Source organism: Talpa occidentalis, unplaced genomic scaffold (assembly GCF_014898055.3).
Source record: "Talpa occidentalis isolate TD23 unplaced genomic scaffold, MPIMG_talOcc4v2.1 talOcc4.3, whole genome shotgun sequence".
In the NCBI taxonomy this organism is placed as follows: Eukaryota; Metazoa; Chordata; class Mammalia; order Eulipotyphla; family Talpidae; genus Talpa; species Talpa occidentalis.
This window is the reverse complement of record NW_023603184.1, coordinates 37,129,175-37,152,409: the sequence shown is the minus strand read 5'-3', so window position 1 is coordinate 37,152,409 and position 23,235 is coordinate 37,129,175. Positions and strand designations below refer to the sequence as shown.

Sequence of the window (23,235 nt, the reverse complement as noted above, 5' to 3'; positions counted from 1 at the left end):
ATTTTAAAAAATACACGAATCAGGTCAACTCGAGCGGGGGGGGGGGCGGGGTGGGGGCGGGGTGGGGGCGGGCTCAGCGAGCCCCGAGAGCTCCCGGCCCCCCCTCAGCTCGCCACATCCAACATGGCGAGGGAGCAGCGCCCGGGTCCACACAAACGTGCGTCGGCCCGGGCCTGCCCACACTCAACATGGCGGATGCAGCGACAGGGGTCCGCCGGCTGCGGTGGCGGCTTGGAGTGACGTCACTGGATCCGCCTTGCGCCGCCGGAGGGGGGCGGGAGCGGAAGGGGCGTTCGGATTGTCGCGCCTCAGCTCGGTGAGCAAAGTGCTGTAGCTCCAGCCCCGAGCAGCTTCTGGGTTCCAGCCCTTCGCATCTACCTCCGACCCTCTTGCGCCTCAGAGCTGCAGCCGCGTCTCGAGCCCACAGCGCTCACCACTAGCCACGATGCATGTGATCAAGCGAGGTGAGAGGCGGGAGAGGCGCGGGAAGTCGGGAGCGGGTGAGGGGCGCGGGCTGCCACGCGGGAGCAGTTAGCGGAGCCCGCCCGCCGCTTCCCGCCCAGCTGCTTCCCGCCCTGCAGACCGCGGCTTCCCGCCCTGTCAGCCTGCTCGGCCTTCTGGCTTCGGTCCACCGGCACCCCCATCCCCTCAGACGGAAAGGCTGCGCCCCTCCGCTTTAGTCATCGGGTCGTTCCTGTGTGCGCCTGGCGTTTTCCAGGTTGTGTTTGGCTCCTCACCGCCAGCCCCTGAGGTGGAGATAATTGGCACCACTTCGCAGAAGAAGAAGCGGGAGTGCGGAGAGGCCTGGCGCCTGCCACTGAGCCCTCCCGATTAATGGAGGGGGAGGCCAGGATTCGAACCCAGAGTTCTCCGTGGAGTTTTATTTGAAAGTTTTATTTGAAAACTGTGGCATGGGTGACTTCTTAGGCACACTGCAGAGAGCTGGCCACGAAGGGACCCGACCCTACAGGACACCTCAGTTTCCTGATCTCTTTTGGGGGTGAGGGTAGGGGCGTGGGTGAAAAGATCAGCCAGACACAGACATCTGCCTGGAATGGCCCTTGCTAGGACATGGAGGCCGTTTACCCAGAATCGGCCTAGAGGAGTTTGGGAGAGAGGCCGGCTGCCCCTTCCCCTGAAGGACAGAGATAACAGAGTAGTGGAGGGTGGGGGGCCCCCACCTCTGCCCGCATCGGACAGTGAAGACCCGGGAACGTGTATTCTTCAGCAGCAGTTATTTCCCATTAGACTTGCTGAGCACCCCCATTGTGCCCCGCCTTAGGAAAAGGTTTAATCTGGTAGGAAAAACCAGAGCAAACAGAACTTGAATGCGGAACCGTGTGAGGCAGGTATGAGTGAGTTTAGAGTCAAATCTCCTTGCCTCTTTTAAAGCAGTAGTTATTTCAAAGCTGTTGGTACTCAGGAAGTACTGATTGGCTGGGCTGTGAGTGTTTCAGAGATGGGGACTTTATGCCTACAGCACCGGACCTTCCATGAGTAGATGTTCAAAGAGTGAATGAGAATAATTATTTTAAAATATGGGATGGAAGGCTTGCTGGGGTAGCCACGTAGTTGATTTGATTGTGTCCAGATGGTTTAACTACAACCAAGAGCTGGAGAGAGAGACTGTGGCGGCCCTTCTTGTTTCTAGTGTCCAGAGAATATCATTTTTCTCTGAACTTCCCCATTTTGCCTGATGAGACTAAAATAACAGTGTTCCTGTGAGAGATGAGCATCCAGTTTTTGAGACATTTACGAAAAGATAGGGAAGGATGAAGATGTTCTTTCTGAGTCTGTAACACAAGTGTATTAAAAGCTTGTGATGTAACACTTTTGTATTGGAATTTTTAACCTTTCGGGTCCTTAAAATACTGTAGCACCTATAGTGAGTACCTACAAAAAGTACCTACAATAAACTCTAAAAGACAGGGCTTCATTTTGTTTCTCATTCTTTCAGAGAACAGAATTTGATCCAGATGGTTTCACTGCTAGGTTCTGACAGTGTTGCATCTGGCAAGGCTTGTTAATATACACATGTACTTAAATTTGTTTAGTTTTTGAATTTTAAAGTGTTTTTTTTTTCTTTTATTTTTGGGTGCCAGTATATTAGCAGACTAACTCTTGTGGTTTTTGCTAATTTTAACATAATATTCAGGAGGGCAGCTGGCAGTCACCCTACAAGTTTTTTCTGAATGTACTAATACTAATATCTTGCTTAGTTAGCCTATGAGGGAAATAACAGAGGGAGAACACAGCCTGTCTTCAGATAGTTTAGGGTTGTTAGTTATGTTGGAATACATATGGAAAACGTTAGATAACAGAAGGGAAGAGTAGATAAGTTTTTCTCATTTGCTATCCAAGTAGTAGAGTACTATTGCTCAAGGAGATTAAGGTTAAAAAATAAAAGTTGAGAACTGTTGCAATGAAAGCACTGTAGCTGACTGAGTTGTAATGTGTGTTTTGGAACTGTAGTTTTCAACACTGGGTAGTAACCCACAGTCAAAATTATATTTTACATCATGGCTAAGTACAGTTGTATGTTTATTATTTCCATAAAACTGAAATAAAAGTTCCCCAAATAATATACTCTAAAGCAAACATTTGAGCTTTGATGATACCTTCTATTCCATGTAGCTCTTCTATCTTCCCTCCCTCCCTCACTGCCTCCTGCACCCCTCCCCTTCTCCCCCACTCCTTTCCCTTCCTCCTTTTTTCCCTCTTCTTTGTCCCCCCCCCCCCCTTTTACAGCTCACTGTTTTCCACATCTGTGTGGCTACTGTTCTGGGCACTGAGATTACAGTGGTGAGTAGGCAGATACAGTGCCTACTTTCAAAGATCTTACAGTCAGTGAGAAAAATAGAAAAAAATATTGAAACAATGCGATAGTCTTGACAGGTAATAAATAGTCTATACAGGCTATAGGAGCCTATTCAGTCAGTTACTCAGAAGGTATTTATTCACTTTGTTGTGCCAAGAACTTTTTAGGTGCTGGGGATTCAGCAGTGAACAAAGCAAACAAAATCCCTTTTTTCATGTAGTTTACATTGTAATGTGGGTGAGAATGGTAAGTATATGCAAGAAAAATATGTAAGAATTAATTTCAGGACCTCCCCTGTGACACAGCTGGGTTGAGCGCCGTGCTGTGAAGCTGTCCGCAGCCTCTGCAGTGCAGGTTCGATCCTGGCCAGCCGGCGAGAATGAGAATCCCACAAGGCGCCAGACCTCTCCTGTGTCACCTGCTGCTCTCCTCAGCAGTGTATTTCTGTCGTCTGCCTGTTCTGCTCCCTGCTTTGTCTCTGGTGAATCTTCTCACCCTCCCGTGCCTCTGGCCTGTACCCCAGCTCTTGTATAAAAATAAATAAATTAAAAAAAAAAGAATTTCAGCTAGTTGAATTGATTGATGAGAAGGTAATTTTGGGTTAGATTCTCAGAAGGTAAATTTGGGGAGCTGACATTTGAGTTGTAATGTGTGTTTTGGGATTGTAGTGTTTTCAAAACTTTGGGTTGTAACCCACAGTAAATACTAAAACACCTGAATAATCCTAAGTGCCAGATATTTGAAGATCTGTGGACTGAATATGCCAGGTAGAGGAATTAAAAGTTTTATCTTGTAGAAGAGGCACAACTTTGGTTTTACAGCATTAGCAATCTTCCTGGAGAGAGAAGAATTAAAGAAGACAGCTTATAACCAAGAGGAAATCAGAGAAGTGGATTTCAACGGAGGAAAAGGTCAATGTGAGTTAAAATGGTTGAGGCAGTTTTCATGGATGAGGTGAGAGTTGGAGAGTGAGCAGGAGATGTATGGAAAGGTGGAAGTGGGACTTTTCAGCAGAGTAAGTTTTAAGCAATAATGTGGATGTGGGAATGAGAGGCCCGTTGGGACTTAAGATAATTCACAAGAAGAGGTAATATGAAAGCAAATTAAGCAAGGTGTTGCTTGTGAAAAGATGGTCATGTAGATAGCAGGAGGATCATGTAGATAGCAGCAGATATGATAAAGTCAGTATCTGGATTGAAAAATCAGCCAAGTGTAATGATAGGCTAGAGAACAGTAAGTCATAGGTCCTTTAGACCTTTAGTGTCCCTCCCTTGTTGGTGTCAGTTAAGATAATTGCTGTTATACTTTTTCCCTGCTTCCTGATTAACTTGACAGCTGCAGAATTCTATGTTTGCTATTGCTTTTTGATCACTTGCCTGCCTAGTTACCCAATTGGTAAAGCATTGAGGGCTCATTTCCAGTGTGAACTAGTTAATTTATTCTTTTTGAGAGTCAAACACTGCATATGTGAATCTGGTCAAAAAAGGAGACCATAGTGGTGATCAGGAGAAAGGCTGTCTTAGTGATAACACATCAGTGTAGAAGAAAAAGTAACGTTTTGCTGATGGTGGGTTAGTAGTGGTGTCTTGTTCATTTATTCCTCATCAAGCATTTGAAAACTTACCTTGGACTAGCCACTGGCTAACTTTGAGAATACAAATGTGAAAGAAGACTAAATGTAAACATAAATTTAACAAGTTGCCTTTTGATTACTAGTTACAAAAGATGTCAGAGACAAGCTAAATGAATTAAAATGGAACACTATTGAGTGAATATTGTGTATCAGATAGCAATGTTTTCCCAATAAGAGCACTTTCATTTGAATGATATGTAATAGTTGTAACTATATAACAAAAGTACCTTTTACTTTATCTTATCTTATTGTCACAGTAAACTGATGAAGAAGTGGTATAATAATTATCCCTATTCTACAAATGAATAGCCAATGACTATGTTATATGACTTGCCTAAAGTTAAAGCTATTAGTGATAAGATAGATCCACTATTCCTGGTAAGAGTAAATAAATAAAAGTGGGATGAGCTACTATTTGAAGTTAAACTAATAATAATAGAAGGACTTTTTGTTTGGAAGGACAAAGGAATATGATCTAGTCTGAAATCACGGAAGCACTCACTATGTCTGCATGTGTTTCTCTACCGTAACCCTGAAATATTAAAACTAAATTGTCTCAGGGAGATTGTCTTGAATTACAAATAGAAGTACTTGGTATGAAATAAATTCAAAATCATTGATTACTTTAGGAGAGTATGTAAGCCAAATTTATAATGAAGGTAGTAGAATGGAGACAGGTTTATAAGTCATTTAGCATTCACTAAATATTGGAGTACCTATTATGTTCTAGACCTTGGTCCTTGGGCTGAACACTGGGAACACAGTTCTATTTTGATGAATGAGTGTGGGGGGTCACAATAAACACAAAAGTGAAATATATTTAGTTCGGCTAGATGATACGTGCTGTGAAGAAAAAGCATAGAAGAAGGTAGAAGGGAGATAAAAAGAACAGCACTGTGTTTGGAGCATTGCCTTTTAAAATAGGGCGGTCAGGGAAAGCCTCACAGAAGATGACATTGAACGGACTCCTAAAGCAGATACAGATAGTGAGGATGCCAAGGGTTGCCAAAGTCAAACAGTTGAGGAAAGTGGGAGGGTAGGAGTTAAAGATGAGTGAGCAGAAAAACACAGCATTTTTCGTAGGAGTCTGTGGACAGTTGTAATGATTTAGACTTTTATTTCGAAGGAGATAATAAACCATTTTATGGCGTTTTGAGTGAGGTGATAGGATTTTAAGGGTACTTCTGGTTGCTGTGTGGGACAAGTCAGGGAACATCTTGGAAACTTATTGAAGAATTCATGTGATTTATAATGGAAGGTGAGGGAGGATTTTTAGTATAAATGCCCTGTTTTTGAAGATGACAAAAATCATCTATGACACTGCTGTCTTAATAAGTACTAACATGAATTGTGTGGTTTGATTTTTTTTTTTTTTCCCAGATGGACGCCAAGAGCGGGTTATGTTTGATAAAATTACCTCTCGAATCCAGAAACTTTGTTATGGACTCAATATGGACTTTGTTGATCCTGTGAGTAAATATGGCTTTGTATCTTTGATTACTTGCTTCATGTGTTGCTTTTTACTTGTCTTTTATCTGTAGCCTTCCACTCACTTTTTTTTCTAAATTTTTGTTCTTTCTAGTGAGATTTTTTTTCAGCTAACTATAAAAGTGAGGAAAGAGGAAAATTTGATAGTAACATTTCTTATTAGAGACTTCCTTAAGTAAATTTTTTAATTTATAAATGGAAAAGCCTGTAGTAAATTTTGCTTTGGAATTGTGGTCACTTAGGAAATGTATTGAAATGTGCTATTTGTTATCTATGTAGAGTCCGTAAGTAATATGAAGTAGAGTTCATGCACAGCATTTAAATTAAGGAGAGCAAATCTATTGTAGGCAAGTTCTGCTTTTCTCTGTATGTCCTCTAACTCCTCTGCTTTAGGACCCTTATTTTACTCCACTGCTGTCTATAGTGGTCTTTAAGTCTTCAGTCTTAAAGTGCCCTCCTGGTCTTCCCTAATCTTTAATCTCTTCAAGTTCATCTTCTACATGGCTTCTAGAGTAATCTTCCTAAGAACTCTTTTTCCAAATCCATCCACCTTGCATGCTTAATTTAGGTGTTATAGCTGTACTGCTGTAGCGCATGTGCTGGCATCAGCCTTAACTACATAATATGGAAATCAATTCTGTCTGTGTCCTCACTCAGAAGGGTAGACTCTATCTTACTGTTGTGATAATATCAGTGCTTAACAGTTCTTTTTTTAAAGATTGATTTATTTATGTATACAAGAACTGGGGTACAGGCCAGAGATGTGGTGGGTAAGAGGATTCACCAGAGACAGAGTAGGGAACAGAACAGGCAGATCGATGGAAATACACTGCTGAGGGGAGCAGCAGGCGAGTCTGCTGCACCATGTGGGTTGCTCCCTTGCTGGGGATCGAACTCGCGCTGCAGTGGCTGTGGATAGCTTCATAGGTTGTGTCTTAACCTCTTGCACCACAAGGGAGGCCCAGTGCTTGACAATTTTTAATTAAAGCTTAATAAATATTGAATTGACCAAAATGCTCAAAAGAAAACAATTTCATAGAACTAGAAGATATGTTTATTATAATTTCTCTTACATTTAGGATTTCTAGACAATAATTTGAATGATAGAATGTTTGCGTTGGAATGAACCTAGGTTGAAAGATTATCCCATTTCATCTTATTTGTTTTATAGATAAGGAAGTTCTAGAGTGAGAAGGGAAGTGACCTTTACAAGTTAGTGGGCATATGTAAGGAGAAGAATTTAAGCTTCTTGCCTCCTAGATGTTTTATTACCTCATGTAATACTACATTTCAGAGATTAAGGATGCTGGAACAGACTCACGCTTCCTGGGGTAGATGTATCAATAGTTGAAAAAGACTGTATTCTGTATATCTGTATGCACAGTTGGGGCATAGATTTTTTTTTATCCTGAGTCTGATTACTTGTCATGTAACACCAGAAACTATTGAGAAGACATCATTGCTATTTTACAGAACATAATTGATTAGCTAGATCTCAGAAGAAAGTGATCAGAGCAACTTGGGCGTAGGTATAATGTATAGAATAGATTGTAAGCTGGTAATTATACACAAACTTTTTTTGAGAGGGGCATAGTTTGGTCACCTGGGAAATGCATTTATTTTCTGTTGGATTAAGCTGTTTTCTTACACACATATACACAACTTAGAATTTGTTTTTTCTGAAAAATGCATGGTAATAACATGTATTGTGTGCTTTAGAGTGGGAAATCTCTTGCAGTATGGTTTTAAAAATGCAGTGAATTTGAGTGGGATTTGGAGCCAGAAGACTTAATAACCTTGGACAAGTCCCAGTAACCTTAATCTTAGGGTCCTCATATAATACTGTGATAACAGTAATACCCAAGGCAATTGAATTGTCAGAGAAGATTATGAAATTTGGGACTCTTTGATAACTCAACCCCAGTCCTAATTTATATCTTTATTTCTTTAATTGGAATGATTAAAGCTTGGTTCATTTGCTTTCCTATACTTTTTCTTTGGTAGAATTGGGGGAGAATGGGTAAGAATGTAACTCAAACCCTGATCACATAGGGAGATTTTAAATGAAAGATGGGGAAATACTTACGGAATCATTGGTCTCTTTTCAGCTATTTCCCTGTGAGACTATTCATCTCTGTAAAAGCTCTACTTAGTTGTTTTTTGTTTTTTTTGTTGTTGTTTTTGTTTGTTTTTTGTTTTTTGGGACACCTCTTTGTATATGTTGCATGTTTTTATTTTCTGGCAGCTTTGTTAGTTTATGAATCTTATTAAGTTTCCCACAGCCCACTATTCTAAACGATTATTTTTCAGGGAAGGAAGTTTTTATTTTGATATGAATTGAATTGTTTTCTTTTTTGCTGTTTTAAGGAAGCTGTTGGTTCTTGGGAAGGCTTAAGTAATTGTTGGTTTTGTATTTTAGGCTCAGATCACCATGAAAGTAATCCAGGGCTTATACAGTGGGGTTACCACTGTGGAACTAGATACTTTGGCTGCAGAAACAGCTGCGACCTTGACTACTAAGCATCCTGACTATGCCATCCTGGCAGCAAGGATTGCTGTCTCTAACTTGCACAAAGAAACAAAGAAAGTGTTCAGTGGTGAGTCTAGATGAAAAAGTTAGCAAAAAATTTGGTATTCTCAGAAAATTTATAAGGGTACTAGAAAGAAACCTTGAATGTCAAAAGAAAAGTTATATCTTGTTTTAAAAAAGCAAAATGTGCACGTTTATGGTAGAGAGGGGAGTAGAACTTCCTGTTTCTCCATGCTGCTGACCCGAGTGGAAGAGTCAGCAAAAAGGAAGCCTTTTCTTTATCCTTTCTATTCCGGGTTGTGTTTTTTTTTTTGGAAGCCCATGATTAGGCAGTTGTTGGTGGTATGGTTGGAAAATGAATATTGACAATTATGGATGAAACAATATGTTATTCTTTTGTCACTATCATCAAACACTTCATTCCATCACTTCTGTTTTATAGCTCAGGAAATGGAGGCAATAGAAGGTAAAATAATTTTTTTGGTGTATAACAGGTGTTGTGTAAAAAGTCAACAGGTATGCTGACGTTAGGAATCTTTTGGCTCACAATTCTACATCTATTATGTTATATTTTCAAATATTAAACCTTTCTCTTTAATGGATTTATTGGATAGATATCAGTTCTTCCATAATTGATCTGCAGATTCAAGTGGATCCTAATCAAAACACTAGCATTGTGTATGTTTATATGTGTGACTTTTATATGTAAATGCAGAGAACCTTGTACTATTATGGTGTCTTGAAGAAGATCAAAATGAAAGGGTTTACTCAAAGTGTATTTGTAGAGATGAAATGGTTGGATCAAATAATCTGAATTTTAAGTTGACGTTCTATTCCTTTAGGGTAAAAAAAAAAAAACCCTGAGGTTATAATTTATTTTATTTTCAATCAGTAATTCTTAATGGAATTGGGTATCAGAATCTTTTTCATACTTCAAGAGTGTTTGGCCACTAACTCTGAAGATTGTTTCCTTGTATGTTTACTCAGCACTTTCTATGCTAGGTACTGAAGTGGGTTAGGAGGAAAAAGGTTTGAGAACTGCTGTTTTAAACTATAACTTAAATATTGAATTAGCTGTAAAATTATTTTGACTTTTGAAAATCTTTTTAGATGTAATGGAAGACCTGTACAATTACATAAATCCACATAATGGCAAACATTCTCCTATGGTGGCCAAGTCAACACTGGATATCGTTTTGGCCTATAAAGATGTAAGTATAATGCTTTTCTGGTGAAAACTTTTTAATTTCTATTTTAAAGCGATACGCATTTTAGAAATTTAAACACTGCAAAAGATAAAGATAATTGTTTCTTCTTTGAATCCTAATTTTCTTCTCTAGAAGCAACATTATTTCAAATGTATTTTCTAGAGCTATTCTGTAATATGTGTGTGTGTACTTTTAGTGATATGTTTGTGTCTTTGTACATATATGTGAAAATTTCTTTAGTGATAGATATTTGTTTTTCATCTTTTACTGCAGTGGCTATCTTTGTATGGTACGTATTTTGCTTATTAATGATTATATTGGTCAGATAAATTCCTTAAATGCAGTTGCTGGGCCAAAGAGGATATGCATTCACAATTTTAGTAGACACAACCAAATTTACTCCCAGAAAGGTTGCTCAGGTAAAATTTTGAAAGGTCTCGCTCAGCAACTTTAAAATTATTTACTAGATAATTTTAACTAGATCCCAGAAGAGGGAAGGGTTAGGATGTTTGGGTCCATCCAGCTCTTTTCCAGTTGGAGGGTTTATTTACCATGAATATCTGGACAGTTTTAACTTTGGGTAATAGAATGATTATTTGTCTCTCTGAACATGTGTCTGATATAAAGAGACAAAAACCAGTTATGTATTATTCATATGTGTGATCTTGAAGATAGGTTAAAATATAAAATAAAACATCAGCAAAAACCTATATCTGAAAATAAATATTGATAATCAAATATTTCATTTCTCCATTATTCATACTAGACCCCTGCCTGTCTTTGGCAACAAAGATAGTGTCAAAAATTTAAGAGAAAGGATTTTATATAGATTTTTCTAGCCTTTGGTCATGGATCATTAAGTAGGAGCACTGTTAGGATTTTGAATAACTGACTTTATAACAATGGCTTGTTCTGATACAAAATTTTATTGTCACAGTGGTACTTTGTTTAAAACCTGTTAAAGGGACCATGAATTTTGAGACTTAAAAATGAATGTAATCCTATTTTCTCATAGTCATATATATTGTTATATGCAGTTTAAATGGTGTAATTTTTAAAATAAAAATATGTATTACTAAGTATGTGGTACTAATACTTTTGGATCAGCAGTTAATTTAAAAGCAGGTTTAAAGATGATAATATAGTCCCTTTTATGTTCATATTCTTTCCCTCTAATTAGAGATGTTTTATAAACTTATAGGGAAGATTTGGAAATTTATATTTTATTTATGTGTAATTTATATTTGCAAGTTTCCTTCAAGTATTTTAATATCAATGTTTTTAAACCTAATCAGGATACTCAGTATGCATACTGTTTTTTTCTCTTAACATTAGACATGAATTTCTATTTTGCAGTAATACTTAGCATTATCTCTTCATGTCTAATCATTACGTTAATATTAGTTGGGGACTCAGGCCTGAAAGATAGGAGATTTTGTGAAAAGTCTCATCATCTTAATTATGGATTCTTTTTCATGTTTGTTAGCGCCTGAATTCTGCCATTATCTATGACCGAGATTTCTCTTACAATTACTTTGGCTTTAAGGTAAGTAATGAGTTTTAAATAAGTGGGAATTCCTCCTAAAATTAAGAAATACAGGTTTTTGTGTTTTAGTGATAGAAATATAAAGGCAATACTTTGTGGGAGTTGGGATGACCTGGGGAATTAGTGCAATTAGAATGGTGGTAATTGGGCCTCCCTGGTGATGCAGGGGTTAAGCACGAGTTCAATCCTTAGTTCAATCCTACCCGCCAGGGAGCAACCCACATGGCGCAGCAGACCTCTTCTGACTCGCCCACTCCTCCCCTCAGCAGTGTATTTCAGTACATGTGCCCTTTCTGCTCCCCACTGTCTCTGGTGAATCAATCCTCTCACCTCCTACACTTCTGGCTTCCACCCCAATTCTTGTATGCATAAATAAATAAATCTTTAAAAAAATAGAATGGAGGTAATTATTTGACTTAAGATAATTTACCCATTTGCAATTTTTAGATATTACTTTGGATTACCTGAGGAGTGAGGCAGATATTTTGCCAGTTATTCTATAATATTCCACTGTTGATGCAACAATTCTTACTGTGTCATGTGCTTTTCTAGATACTTTTGTGTTAATAAACAGTATGTATTGAGAACCTGATTGCTGGTGTCAGATCACCTGCTGTTTCTTTTTTTTTTTAAAGATTTGTTTTATTTGTTTATACATACAAGAGTTGGGGTATAGGCCAGAGGTGTGTGGGGGGGTGGTCAGAGGATTCACCAGTCACAGAATGGGGAGCAGAACAGGTGGATTGACTGAAATACACTGCTGAGGGGGACGGTGGGTGAGACAGTACAGTTCTGCTACGCCATGTGGGTCACCTCCTGGGCGGGGGATTGAATTTGTGCTGCAGTGGTTGCCAATAGCTTTCAGTTCTGCTACGCCATGTGGGTCACCTCCTGGGCGGGGGATTGAATTTGTGCTGCAGTGGTTGCCAGTAGCTTCATAGTGCTGAGACGTAACACCTTGTGCTGTCTAGGGGTCCCCACCTGCTCTCTTTCTTATTAGAAAGTTACTTAATCTCTCTGTGCTAGGTTTCCTCATCTTTAGAATGGGGATAGTTACATGATTTCAACATTCTGTTGAGGTTTAAATGAATATGTGTTGGTTAGATTAGTGCCTAACCTATTAAAAAATACTTTATAATTGTAAACTTTTATGATGTTGAATGATGATGATACCACCACTTTTTTTTAAATTAATTTTTTTAGATTTTTTTTACATCATTGTTCATTTTTAAACAATGTTTGCTTTTTTTCCCCCTCCCTCAGGTGTAGTCCCCATAGAATTTCCTTCACCTGTGCACCATCACCACTGTTCCCTGTGCTTCTCCCTCCCTCCCTTGAATACCACAGCTTCTGCATGTAATGTTATACACATTAATTTAAAGGCTACTTTTCCAAGAAATTTTCATGTGATCTTTTCCAAAAGAAACTGCCTACTGATAATATTCCATATTGAAACTAGTAAGAAAAATGTGCTATTCTTTTCATTCAAAATGACATAAAAACTGAGAAGATTTAAATTGATTGCATTAATGTTATGATCTCTATCTTAAAAACTGCTCTGGAAGTTTTTTGGTTACTTTGCTATTTCTAGACGCTGGAGCGATCCTATTTGTTGAAGATCAATGGAAAAGGTGAGAAATGAACGTGTTTGTGTGTGTGTTTTTTTAATTATATTATTAGATAGGGCTTTGCGCTATTAGCTTTAACATTTTATTTAAACTCTAAATAACATGTTTAACTTTAGGTTTAGTTTATAAATAATTATCTAGCTTGTTGATATAAAGCTTTTAAAATTTTCTTTTGTTCTTTTTTGACTGAAGTATATGTCTCAGCCTAGTTTTTCTGATATTTTCCTTCATGTGAAAACTGCTTTTTTGTCTTTAGTGGCTGAAAGACCACAACATATGTTGATGAGGGTATCTGTGGGAATTCACAAAGAAGATATTGATGCTGCTATTGAAACATACAACCTTCTTTCTGAGAAGTGGTTTACTCATGCCTCTCCTACTCTCTTCAATGCTGGTACCAACCGCCCCCAACTTTCTAGGTATGTATCATTTATAGTCACTTTTAATATTCTGAAATGGTGTTGACTAGGGAAATAAACTTCATCTTGAAGAAAGATCATGACATAAAAATTAATTTAATAAACCTTGAATCACCCCTACTCTGATCAAATGAAATTTGCATTCTGGAAAGATTTCTTTCCACATTGTGGTAAATGAATTGGAGGCAAATACTGATAATAAAGTTTTAAAAAATGGATTGTGGTAATGGTTGCAATATACTGAAAACCATTAATTTTATACCTTAAATGGGGAAGTGTATGGTATGTGAATTTTATCTCATAAAATTGTTTAAAAAGAGGGCCTTCCCAGTGGCGCAGCAGTTGAGCACTGGGTTGCGAAGCTGCCCGCAGCCTCTGCAGCTCCAGTTCGATCCCCGGCCACCAGCGAGGGTTCCACATGGCGCGATAGACCTCTCCTGCTGCCCGCTGCTCCCCTCCGCAGTGTATTTCCTCAGTCTGCCTGTTCTGCTCTGGTGAATTCTCTCACCCTCCCGCGCTTCTGACTGTACCCAGTGCTTGTATAAATAAATAAATAAATAAATCTTAAAAAAAAATTGTTTAAAAAGAAAGTAGATACTGAGAACTAGTTAGGGGAATTTTACAGTAGTTTGTAGAAGAGATTATGGTTATTTGGATCAGGAAGAAGAAAATCATGGTTGACAGAAGTAGATAGACTCAAGAGATATTTAAGAAACAAAATAATTATTTATTTTGGATATGGGTCAAGGATGGTTTCTGAGTTTTATGAGCAAAGTTTTTAAGCATGCTGTAATATATAAAAGAAAAAAAGGACAATGACAAGATGGCTTATCCCAGAAATTCAATGATATACTAACATCAAAAGTATATTAATGTAATTCATTGCACTAACATTTGTGCCATTTAATACTTTTTCATAATATATTCTCCTCTAGAGCCTCTGGAAAAGGGAGTGTTCTTGATTTTTGCCCAGTGAAACTGATGTTGGACTTTGGGCCTCCAGATCTGAGAATTAATTTCTGTTTTAAGCTACCAAGTTGGTGGTAATTTGTTAGGGTAGCCATAGGACACTAATATAAATAGCAAGACCATTTTGAAGAAAAAGCCCTACCACATTTTAAAACTACTGTAAAGTTATATATTTTTTATTTTTAACTCTAAGATGAGAGTGTATGTATATACACATCTGAGCATTTTGTTTAGCAGATAAATTGGAAATAATACAAATGTCTTATCAACAAGCAAATTGACAAATATAATTGGCATATTCGTACAATGGGGTGCCTTACAGTAGAGAAAATAAACTAGGGCTATAAAATGGGTATGAAATACCTCCTAACTTTTATATTCCGAATTATTAGCGGTTTATCATCTCATGTTTATTGGCTAATCAAGTTTCTTTTATTTTTTGTACCTCCTAACTTTTATATTCCGAATTATTAGCGGTTTATCATCTCATGTTTATTGGCTAATCAAGTTTCTTTTATTTTTTGTACATGCTTTGCCCTTTTTTTTTTTTCCTTAAAGATTTATTTATTTATTTATACAAGCACTGGGTACAGTCAGAAGCGCGGGAGGGTGAGAGAGTTCACCAGAGCCAGAGCTGGGAGCAGAACAGACTGACGAAATACACTGCTGAGGGGAGCAGCGGGTGGCAGGAGAGGTCTGTGCGCCATGTGGGACCCTCGCTGGCGGCCTGGGATCGAACCGGCGCTGCAGTGGCTGTGGGCAGCTTCGCAGCCCAGCGTTCAACCGCTGTGCCACCAGGGAGGCCCTTTGCCCATGTTTTTATTTGGTATGTGTCTTGTTCTTTTTTTTTTTTATAAGATTTTTATTTATTTATTTATACAAGAACTGGGGTACAGGCCAGATGCGCAGGAGGGTGAGAGGATTCACCAGAGACAGAGCGGGGAACAGAACAGGCAGACTGACAAAATACACTGCTGAGGGGAGCAGCGGGTGAGACAGGAGAGGTCTGCCATGCCATGTGGGACCCTTGCCCGCTGGCCGGGATCAAACCAGCGCTGCAGAGGCTGTGGACAGCTTCACAGTGCTGCGCTGAACCGCCTGCGCCACCAGGGGAAGCCCTGTGTCTTGTTCTTATAATCTCTCCATAGTTAAAATACATTGCAAGTATCTTCTCTAAGCCGGAAGCTTTTTTTGTTCACTTTGTTTTTTGTTCACAAGAGGTTTTTTTTTTTTTTAAAGATTTATTTATTTTATACAAGAACTGGGGTACAGGTCAGAAGCGCAGGAAGGCGAGAGAATTCACCCAAGCTAGAGCGGGGAGCAGAACAGGCAGATGGACTGAAGACACTGCTGAGGGTAGCAGCGAGTGAGGCAGGAGAGGTCTGCTGTGCCATGTGGGGTTCTCCCTGGCCGGCGGGGAATCAAACTGTTGCTGCAGAGGCTGCGGACATCTTCGCAGCATGGCGCTCAACCGCTGCGCCACCAGGGAGGCCCTGTTCACAAGAGTTTTTAATGTAGTCACTTTTTCCTTTATTTTGCTTATATGTGTATTAAGAAATCCTTCACCACTCTGAAGTCATATATATTCTCCTATCTAGATGTAAAATGAAGCACTAAGAGTCATGTCTACAACTCACTGTATTCAACCAAGGAATGTTTATATACTGTTAGTGGTAATATAGACTGGTTCAGCCCCTATGGAAAACAGTATGGAGGTTTCTCAAATAAAATATTAAAAATATATCTACCATATGATCTAGCAGTTCAACTCTTAAGTTTCTATAGAAAGAATGCAAAAACACTAATTCAGAGGGATATATACACTCTTATGTTCAGTGCAATACTATTTACAATAGCTAAGTTACGGAAGCACCTGAAGTACCCAAGGACAAATGAGTGAATTAAAGAAAAAGATGTGGTACATATACACAGTGGAACACTATTCAACTATAAAAAAAGATGAACTCTTGCCATTTGCAACACATGGATAGAACTGGAGGGGGTAATGCTAAGTGAAATAAATTAGAAAGAGTGAGACAAATAGCAGATGGTTTTACTTTCATGTGGAATACAGAAAAACAAAACGAAGGGCCAGATAAAACCAAGCCAGTAGCAACCCTTGTAATCAGACTGTAGAATTGAAACTACCAGAATGTTAGTGAGTGGTGGAGAGCAAGGTGGGAAAGGTGCCTGAAGGACTATGGTAGAAGATTATGGGTACCTTGGTAGTAGGTGTGGTGAGGTAATACTCCAAAGGGGTGTGATCCTATACTTCTGAATTATATGTAGAGTGCTAAATCAATGTTACCTTAATAAAAAAGAAGAGTTACTAAAAATAATAAAATGACTTAGTCAAGAGAGTATATGTGTGTGTATGCATACTCATTTTAAAGCTAAAAATAAAATATGGCTTTATGGTAGTATTAAAATCTGGTAGGGCTGGGGCCTCCCTGGTGGCGCAGCGGTTGAGCACTGGGTTACGAAGCTGCCCGCAGCCTCTGCGGCGCTGGTTTGATTCCTAGCTGCTCCCCGGCCACCGGAGGAGGGTCCCACATGGCTCACAGACCTCTCCTGCCACGCCTGCTGCTCCCCTCAGCAGTGTACTTCGGTCCTTCTGCCTGCTCTGCTCCCTGCTCTGGCTCTGGTGAATTCTCTCACCCTCCCACGCTTCTCACTGTACCCAGTGCTTGTATAAATAAATAAATAAATCTTTAAAAAAAAAAATCTGGTAGGGCTTTTTCTTTTAAATGGTCTTGCTATTTATATTAGTGTCCAATGGCTGCCCTAACAAATTAAAACTTTTAATAATGAATGATGCTAAGAATGTGGAACAGTAGAGGGAGGACCCAGCTGTACCACAGAGAGCAACGATCACGTGGGAGAGTGCCCTCCGGCTCCCACACAACATCGGAGACCGCGCAAACCATGGTGCATCTGTGCTGACCCTGGCTGGCCCTTTGAGTAAAACCAGGCAGGTAACGGGAGGGCACAGCAGCCCCACGGTGAGCATCAACCACCTGGGAGAGTGCTCTTTGGCCCACACAGAGCATCAAAGCCTGCGTGAACCTACTGCACATCCTCGCTGACCCTGCTTGGCCTTCTGAGTGAAGCCAGGCAGGTAGAGGGAGGGCCCAGCAGCTACAAGGTGAGCAGTGACCACGTGGGAGAGTGCCCTTCTGTCCACACACAGCAACAGTGTGCATGAATCCAGGCTCTGGCGGCACCGACCCTGCCCGGCCCTGTGAATGAAGCCAGGTAGGTAGAGGGAGGGCCCAGCCGCTACAAGGTGAGCAGCGATGACCTAGGAGAGTTGCTCTTCAGCCTACACACAGCATCAGAGCCTGCGTGAACCCCAGCGCAGCTGTGCCAACCCCTCCCACCCCTGTGACTGAAGCCTAATAGGTAGAGGGAGGACCCAGCAGCAATACAGAGAGCAGTGACCACATAGGAGCGTGTCCTTTGTCCCACACGCAGCATTAGAGTCTGCGCAAACCCTGCCAGCTCTCTCCAACCCTGTGAGTGGAACCAGGCAGGTAGAGGGAGGGCCCAGCAACTAAAAGGTGAGCAGCAACTACATGGGAGAGTATTCTTTGGCCCACATACCAGATCAGAGGCTGTGCGAAGCCAGTGTGGCTGTGCCAACCTCTCCCGGCCCTGGATGTGAAGATGCATATATTGGGGAGAGACCAGCAGCACAGAGACTCCTACCATACACAAAGACCAACTCAAAATGGATAAAAGACCTGAATGTAAGACCTTAAACTGTATAGTGGAAAAAAACATAGGCAAAACACTCTGACATATATTTCAGAAACATCTTTGAAGATTCATTCCCTGAAGCAAAAAAATGAAGGAAAGATAAATAACTGCAACTACATCAAACTGAAAAGCTTCTGTACCGAAAAGGAGACAATAAGCAAAATGAAGGGCCTCCCCAGTGGCACAGCAGGTTGAGTGCAGCGTTTTGAAGTTGACCACATCCTCTGCAGTGTGGGTTCGATTCCTGGTTGGCCAGGGAGATACCCACATGGAGTGGCAGACTTCTGTCTTGCCCACTGCTCCCCTCAGCAGTGTTTTCGGTCCATCTGCCTGTTCTGTTTCCTGCTCTGTCTCTGGTGAATCCTCTCACCCCCCACACCTCTGGCCTGTACCCCAGTTCTTTTTTTTTTAGGATTTATTTTATTTATACAAGCACTGAGTATAGTCAGAAACGCGGGAGGTTGAGAGAATTTACCAGAGCCAGAGCGGGGAACAGAACAGGCAGACTGACGAAATGCACTGCTGAGGGGAGCAGCGGGCGCGACAGGAGAGGTCTGTTGCGCCATGTGGGACCCTCGCCTGTGGCCGGGGATGGAACCGGCACTGCAGAGGCTGCGGGCAGCTTTGCAGCCCAGTGCTCAACCGCTGCGCCACCAGGGGAGGCCCTGTACCCCAGTTCTTATATTCATAAATAAATCATAAAAAAAGAGAAAGAAAGGAAACTGGCACTCCTGTGTTTATTGCAGCACTGTTTACAATAGCTAAGATACGGAAACAACCTAAGTGCCCAAAAACAGATGACTGGATCAAGAAGCTTTATACACAATGGAATACTACTCAGCAATCAACAAGGTAAACTCATGCCATTTGCCGCAACATGAATGGAGCTGGAAGGGATTATGCTCAGTGAAATAAGAAGGAAAAAGAAAAACATTGGATGGCTTCACTTATAGGAGGAAAATAGAGAAACCTAACATGGGATCAGAAAAAAAAAGACAAAACTAGTAGGCAAACTATAAATCCAAGACATACAGCAGGGGACAAAAAGGGAGAAGGGTCAAAAAAGAGGAGGGAAGAGTCTGAGAGACTATGATGATGGTTCACAGGTGATTTGTGGTGGGAATTTTATGGGGATTACATCTGAGGGGGAAATAAAACATTATACAAAAGTGAACAACAATATAAAATAAACATAGTTAAAAAAGCAAAAGAATGGAACAGAAATCGCATGCATTGCTAGAGGGAGTATACTTACCCATCCATTTTGGAGAAATTTTAGTAAAGTGGAACATATGCCTGTCTATCTTTTGATTCAGCAATTACCCTTCTAGGTTTATAGCCTATAGAAATCCTTAGACATAAGCACAGGAGACAGCTTCATAAACTTTCACAGTAGCAATGTTTAGAATAGCAAATAAATTGAAAGTAATATAATTGTCTACCAGCAAGCAAATCGACAAAATATTGACATATTCATACAACGGAGTGCCTTATAGTAGAGAAAATAAACCAGGGCTACGTGTATCAGTAGGAAGGGAACGTACACGATACTGAGTTAAAAGCAAGTTGCGGAAAGATAGACAACTAGAAAGTTTAAAAATGTGGACTATATATAAAAGCCAAAACAAGTAGAAATTGCTTGGGAATGGTATGGGATTTTAAATTAGGTTATATTTGTAGTGTCTGATTGCTTGAGGTAGATGGTAAGTACAAAATATGTATATTTTACAAATATGTCTTTCTGAATGTGAATATTTAATAGAAAATGATATGAATTCATTTGCCGGATTGAACATTAAGATAGTGAAGGGATCATTCATTGGTACAGTAAGGTTCCTAGGGAATGGAGCAGAATGAGATCAAAAGCACAGATAAAGGGGTTGTAAAGGAGCTACCTTTTGATGGCTGTATCATGGAGTTAGTTGATCATTGGATATGTTAATTTTTCATGAATATTTAGTTTTTCTTATAGGTTGAAAGACTGATGTATGCTTAGAAATTTGTATGAGAAAATGTGAAAATGACATAGTTGTGGTCTGGAACATGTAAACTAATCTTACACCTTATAAGACTTTCTTCTAGACTTAGCATATAGGGTAAGAAGAGAGGTGATTTTTAAAATAATATATGGAAAAAAATGTTGATATTTTATTGTGTCATATCCAGCAAAAGTTTTGTTTTCTTCTAAGAACACCTACCAATTTTTATTTATCTAATTTACTGTCTGGATTATGTAGTCATTTTTATGGCTATTTTTTTTCATTTCCTTGCTGAGTTCTTTTTTTCCCTTGTAGCTGTTTCCTTCTCAGCATGAAAGATGATAGCATTGAAGGTATTTATGACACTCTAAAGCAATGTGCGTTGATTTCCAAATCTGCTGGGGGAATTGGTGTTGCTGTGAGTTGCATTCGAGCTACTGGCAGCTACATTGCTGGGGTAAGCGTCTGCTGTTTGACTTGTAAAGTCACGGCTTATGGTCGAGAGGGTGTATGCTAGAGCTTGGGAGGTCTGCATCTCTGTCAATCATTACCTGGCTGTGTGACTTGGACTGAATCATTTCAACACTCTGGCTTCATTTTTATCTGTATTTCAGAGATTTAGATTAGATGATCTCTGGGTTCCTTTTTAGCTCAGATTTTGGTATTATTTTAGCTGTCATTTATTGATTGCTTACTATGTACTAAATCTGTTATTAAAGTTTTTTTTTTTTAAGATTTATTTTATTTATACAAGAACTGGGGTACAGGCCAGAGGCATGGGAGGGTGAGAGAATTCACCAGAGACTGAGTGGGGAGCAGAACAGGCAGATGACCGAAAACACTGCTGAGGGGAGCAGTGGGCGAGACAGGAGAGGTCTGCTGTGCCATGTGAGTATCTCCTTGGCTGGCCGGGAATGGAACCCCTGCTGCAGAGGCTGCGGACAGCTTCAAAGTTCTGCACTCAATTTGCTGCACCACCGGGGAGGCCCTGTTATTAAAGTTTTACATGATTTACTCATTTACTCCATGCGACAGTCTTATGAGATAGACATCATTGAAGACATATGGTTAGAGCTTTGCTCCTTAACTAAGTATTGGCACTTTTGTCTTCATTTTACATGTGAGGAAACTGAGACTTAAAAAATGAGTTACTTCCAGAGATCAGTCACTTAATATGTGATAGTGCTTTAAACTTGCAAGATTGAAGCTTTAAACATTGGTACTTTATGATGTAAATTCCAGCCCTTTGATTGGAATTATTCACTATTTAGGAGTCAAAATAGTAATTTTGGGTAAAGCTTCAATATAAATCCTATCTCCACTTCTTACCAGTAGTGTGGCATAGCACAAATTATTTTACATCTCTGAGATTGTTTTCTTATCTGCAATGTGAAGAAAATATCTAACCTTATAGAATAAAGTTAGAGAGTCCAGAGGAAATTATTCCATTTTGTAATGTTTCAAGATACTATGACATACAGAGCATTTTTGTACATGGTAGGGTGAGCCTTTGCTCACTAATCTTGATTTTTTAAGACTTGCCTTGGGCTTAGAAGATTGTTATTAATTTGCTTAAAGTGAATTTTTAGTGACACTTTTAATTGTGTTTGACCTAAACACTGTGGAGCACATAAGCAAAGTACACAGTTGTATACTGTTGTACCAAGAGAGAGCTATAGTTTTCTCCAGGTGATAAAGTTATAGGGTGGAAGGATTATTTTTAAATTCTTATCTTAGGAATCTATATTTTCTTATCTTCATTCTCGACTGCATTTATTGCTGAGAATCTCCATGTACCTTACTTATTGTCATGGTTTATCTGTTGCATATAATTCTTATTATAACTTGCCTGATCTTTGGAAAAAGACATTGTAGTGTTTTCACTTTACCCGAAGTATGTCTTTATATAATGACCTTTTGAAGGTGTGGAGTTTAAATTTAGCTACCCTGATTTTGGATTCTTTTGACTTGTAATTGTTATATTAATATCTTATTAGAGATGTTATATTAATATAATATTAGAGATGCAGTGAAACAGCTGTATGTAATTATAATGTATTCTTTATTTTATATTGGGCATTATGTTTTGAAAGCAGAAAGAGGTAGAGATGGAGAGCAGCTAAACTTCATAGATTGGGGGAGAGTAATTGTTCACTGAAGTCATTTCATTCTTTTCCTTGCTGATTCCCCTTCATCTCCAGATGTCTTTATTCCTGGTCTCTCTTTCAGACTAATGGCAATTCCAATGGCCTTGTACCAATGCTGAGAGTATATAACAACACAGCTCGCTACGTGGATCAAGGTGGAAATAAGGTATGTTCTATTATTTGAAAGTACTGGAAATCAGAACTGAAAATCTTTATACACGTATGTTTATAATAAGATGTTTATTATGTATGTTTTTATTTGGCTCTCTTCCCCTTCCTCACTTTTAAAATCAACTTAATGAGGTATAATTTACTTTAAAATACATGCGCTTTAAGTGTACAGTTTGGTGGGTTTTTGACAAATATGTATAGTTGTGTAATCACCACACCAATCTAGATATAAAACATTTCTGTTAACCCCCATGTTTTTGCATTTACATTAATCATCTTTATCACCAACCTATATATATATATATATACACACACATACACATATATATACATATATATATATACACACACACATATATATATATGTTAGCTATGACTCCTGGCAGTTGATTTAGTTAAGTTTTTTATATGATAGTTTATCAGCAAAGCTGTGATACCTAAACTTGAAATGGGGTTATGGTAGTTGTTCTAGGCTTTTCTTTAAAAAGACAAAACTCTGCTTATTTTATAGAGGGAAAAGTAAAAGTCAGAGGACTGGGTTGCTTACCCAGTGTTATTGGCAGGATAGTTTACAACTTCAGCCTATCTCTTACATACTTATCACCTATTAATTTACAAATTTCCATTTAATGAACTTAAAAAACAAATCTGTGGGGACTTTGATAAGACATACCACCTTTTTGACCTTCAATAAGAGCACAGCTTACTGTCAAAAGTTAATACAGTTTTCTTTGGACTTTACATATATATAGAGAGTATAAAGTGAGCTGACTAGCTGACAGAGAAACTAGGCAATATAGACTAGTTCACTTGTCACTTTGGACAAGTTACTTTTCTTCCACATTTTCTTGGTGTCAGAGGCTATTTTCACTCCTACGATTGGAAGGAAAATACTAATTTTATGTTTTTGTAGTATTTTTATTGGTATCATTTAATTCAT

At 39.2% G+C, this 23,235-nt stretch overlaps 1 protein-coding gene across 2 annotated transcripts in view; it reads left to right on the top strand.

The window, feature by feature from the left end:
- The first annotated feature begins 275 nt into the window (after nucleotides 1-275).
- RRM1 (ribonucleotide reductase catalytic subunit M1) overlaps nucleotides 276-23,235 on the top strand; it is a 39,942-nt gene continuing 16,982 nt past the window's right edge. The window contains exons 1-9 of one of the 2 annotated variants that reach the window (XM_037522839.2): nucleotides 276-464; nucleotides 5,832-5,920; nucleotides 8,359-8,536; nucleotides 9,580-9,680; nucleotides 11,164-11,223; nucleotides 12,815-12,854; nucleotides 13,108-13,270; nucleotides 20,293-20,434; nucleotides 22,207-22,290. In XM_037522839.2, the coding sequence (XP_037378736.1) occupies nucleotides 446-464; nucleotides 5,832-5,920; nucleotides 8,359-8,536; nucleotides 9,580-9,680; nucleotides 11,164-11,223; nucleotides 12,815-12,854; nucleotides 13,108-13,270; nucleotides 20,293-20,434; nucleotides 22,207-22,290 (876 nt within the window). In that variant the 5' untranslated portion in view covers nucleotides 276-445. Of the gene's footprint in view, nucleotides 465-5,831; nucleotides 5,921-8,358; nucleotides 8,537-9,579; nucleotides 9,681-11,163; nucleotides 11,224-12,814; nucleotides 12,855-13,107; nucleotides 13,271-20,292; nucleotides 20,435-22,206; nucleotides 22,291-23,235 lie in introns of those variants that run through there. The other variant, XM_054699492.1, reaches the window with a different exon arrangement.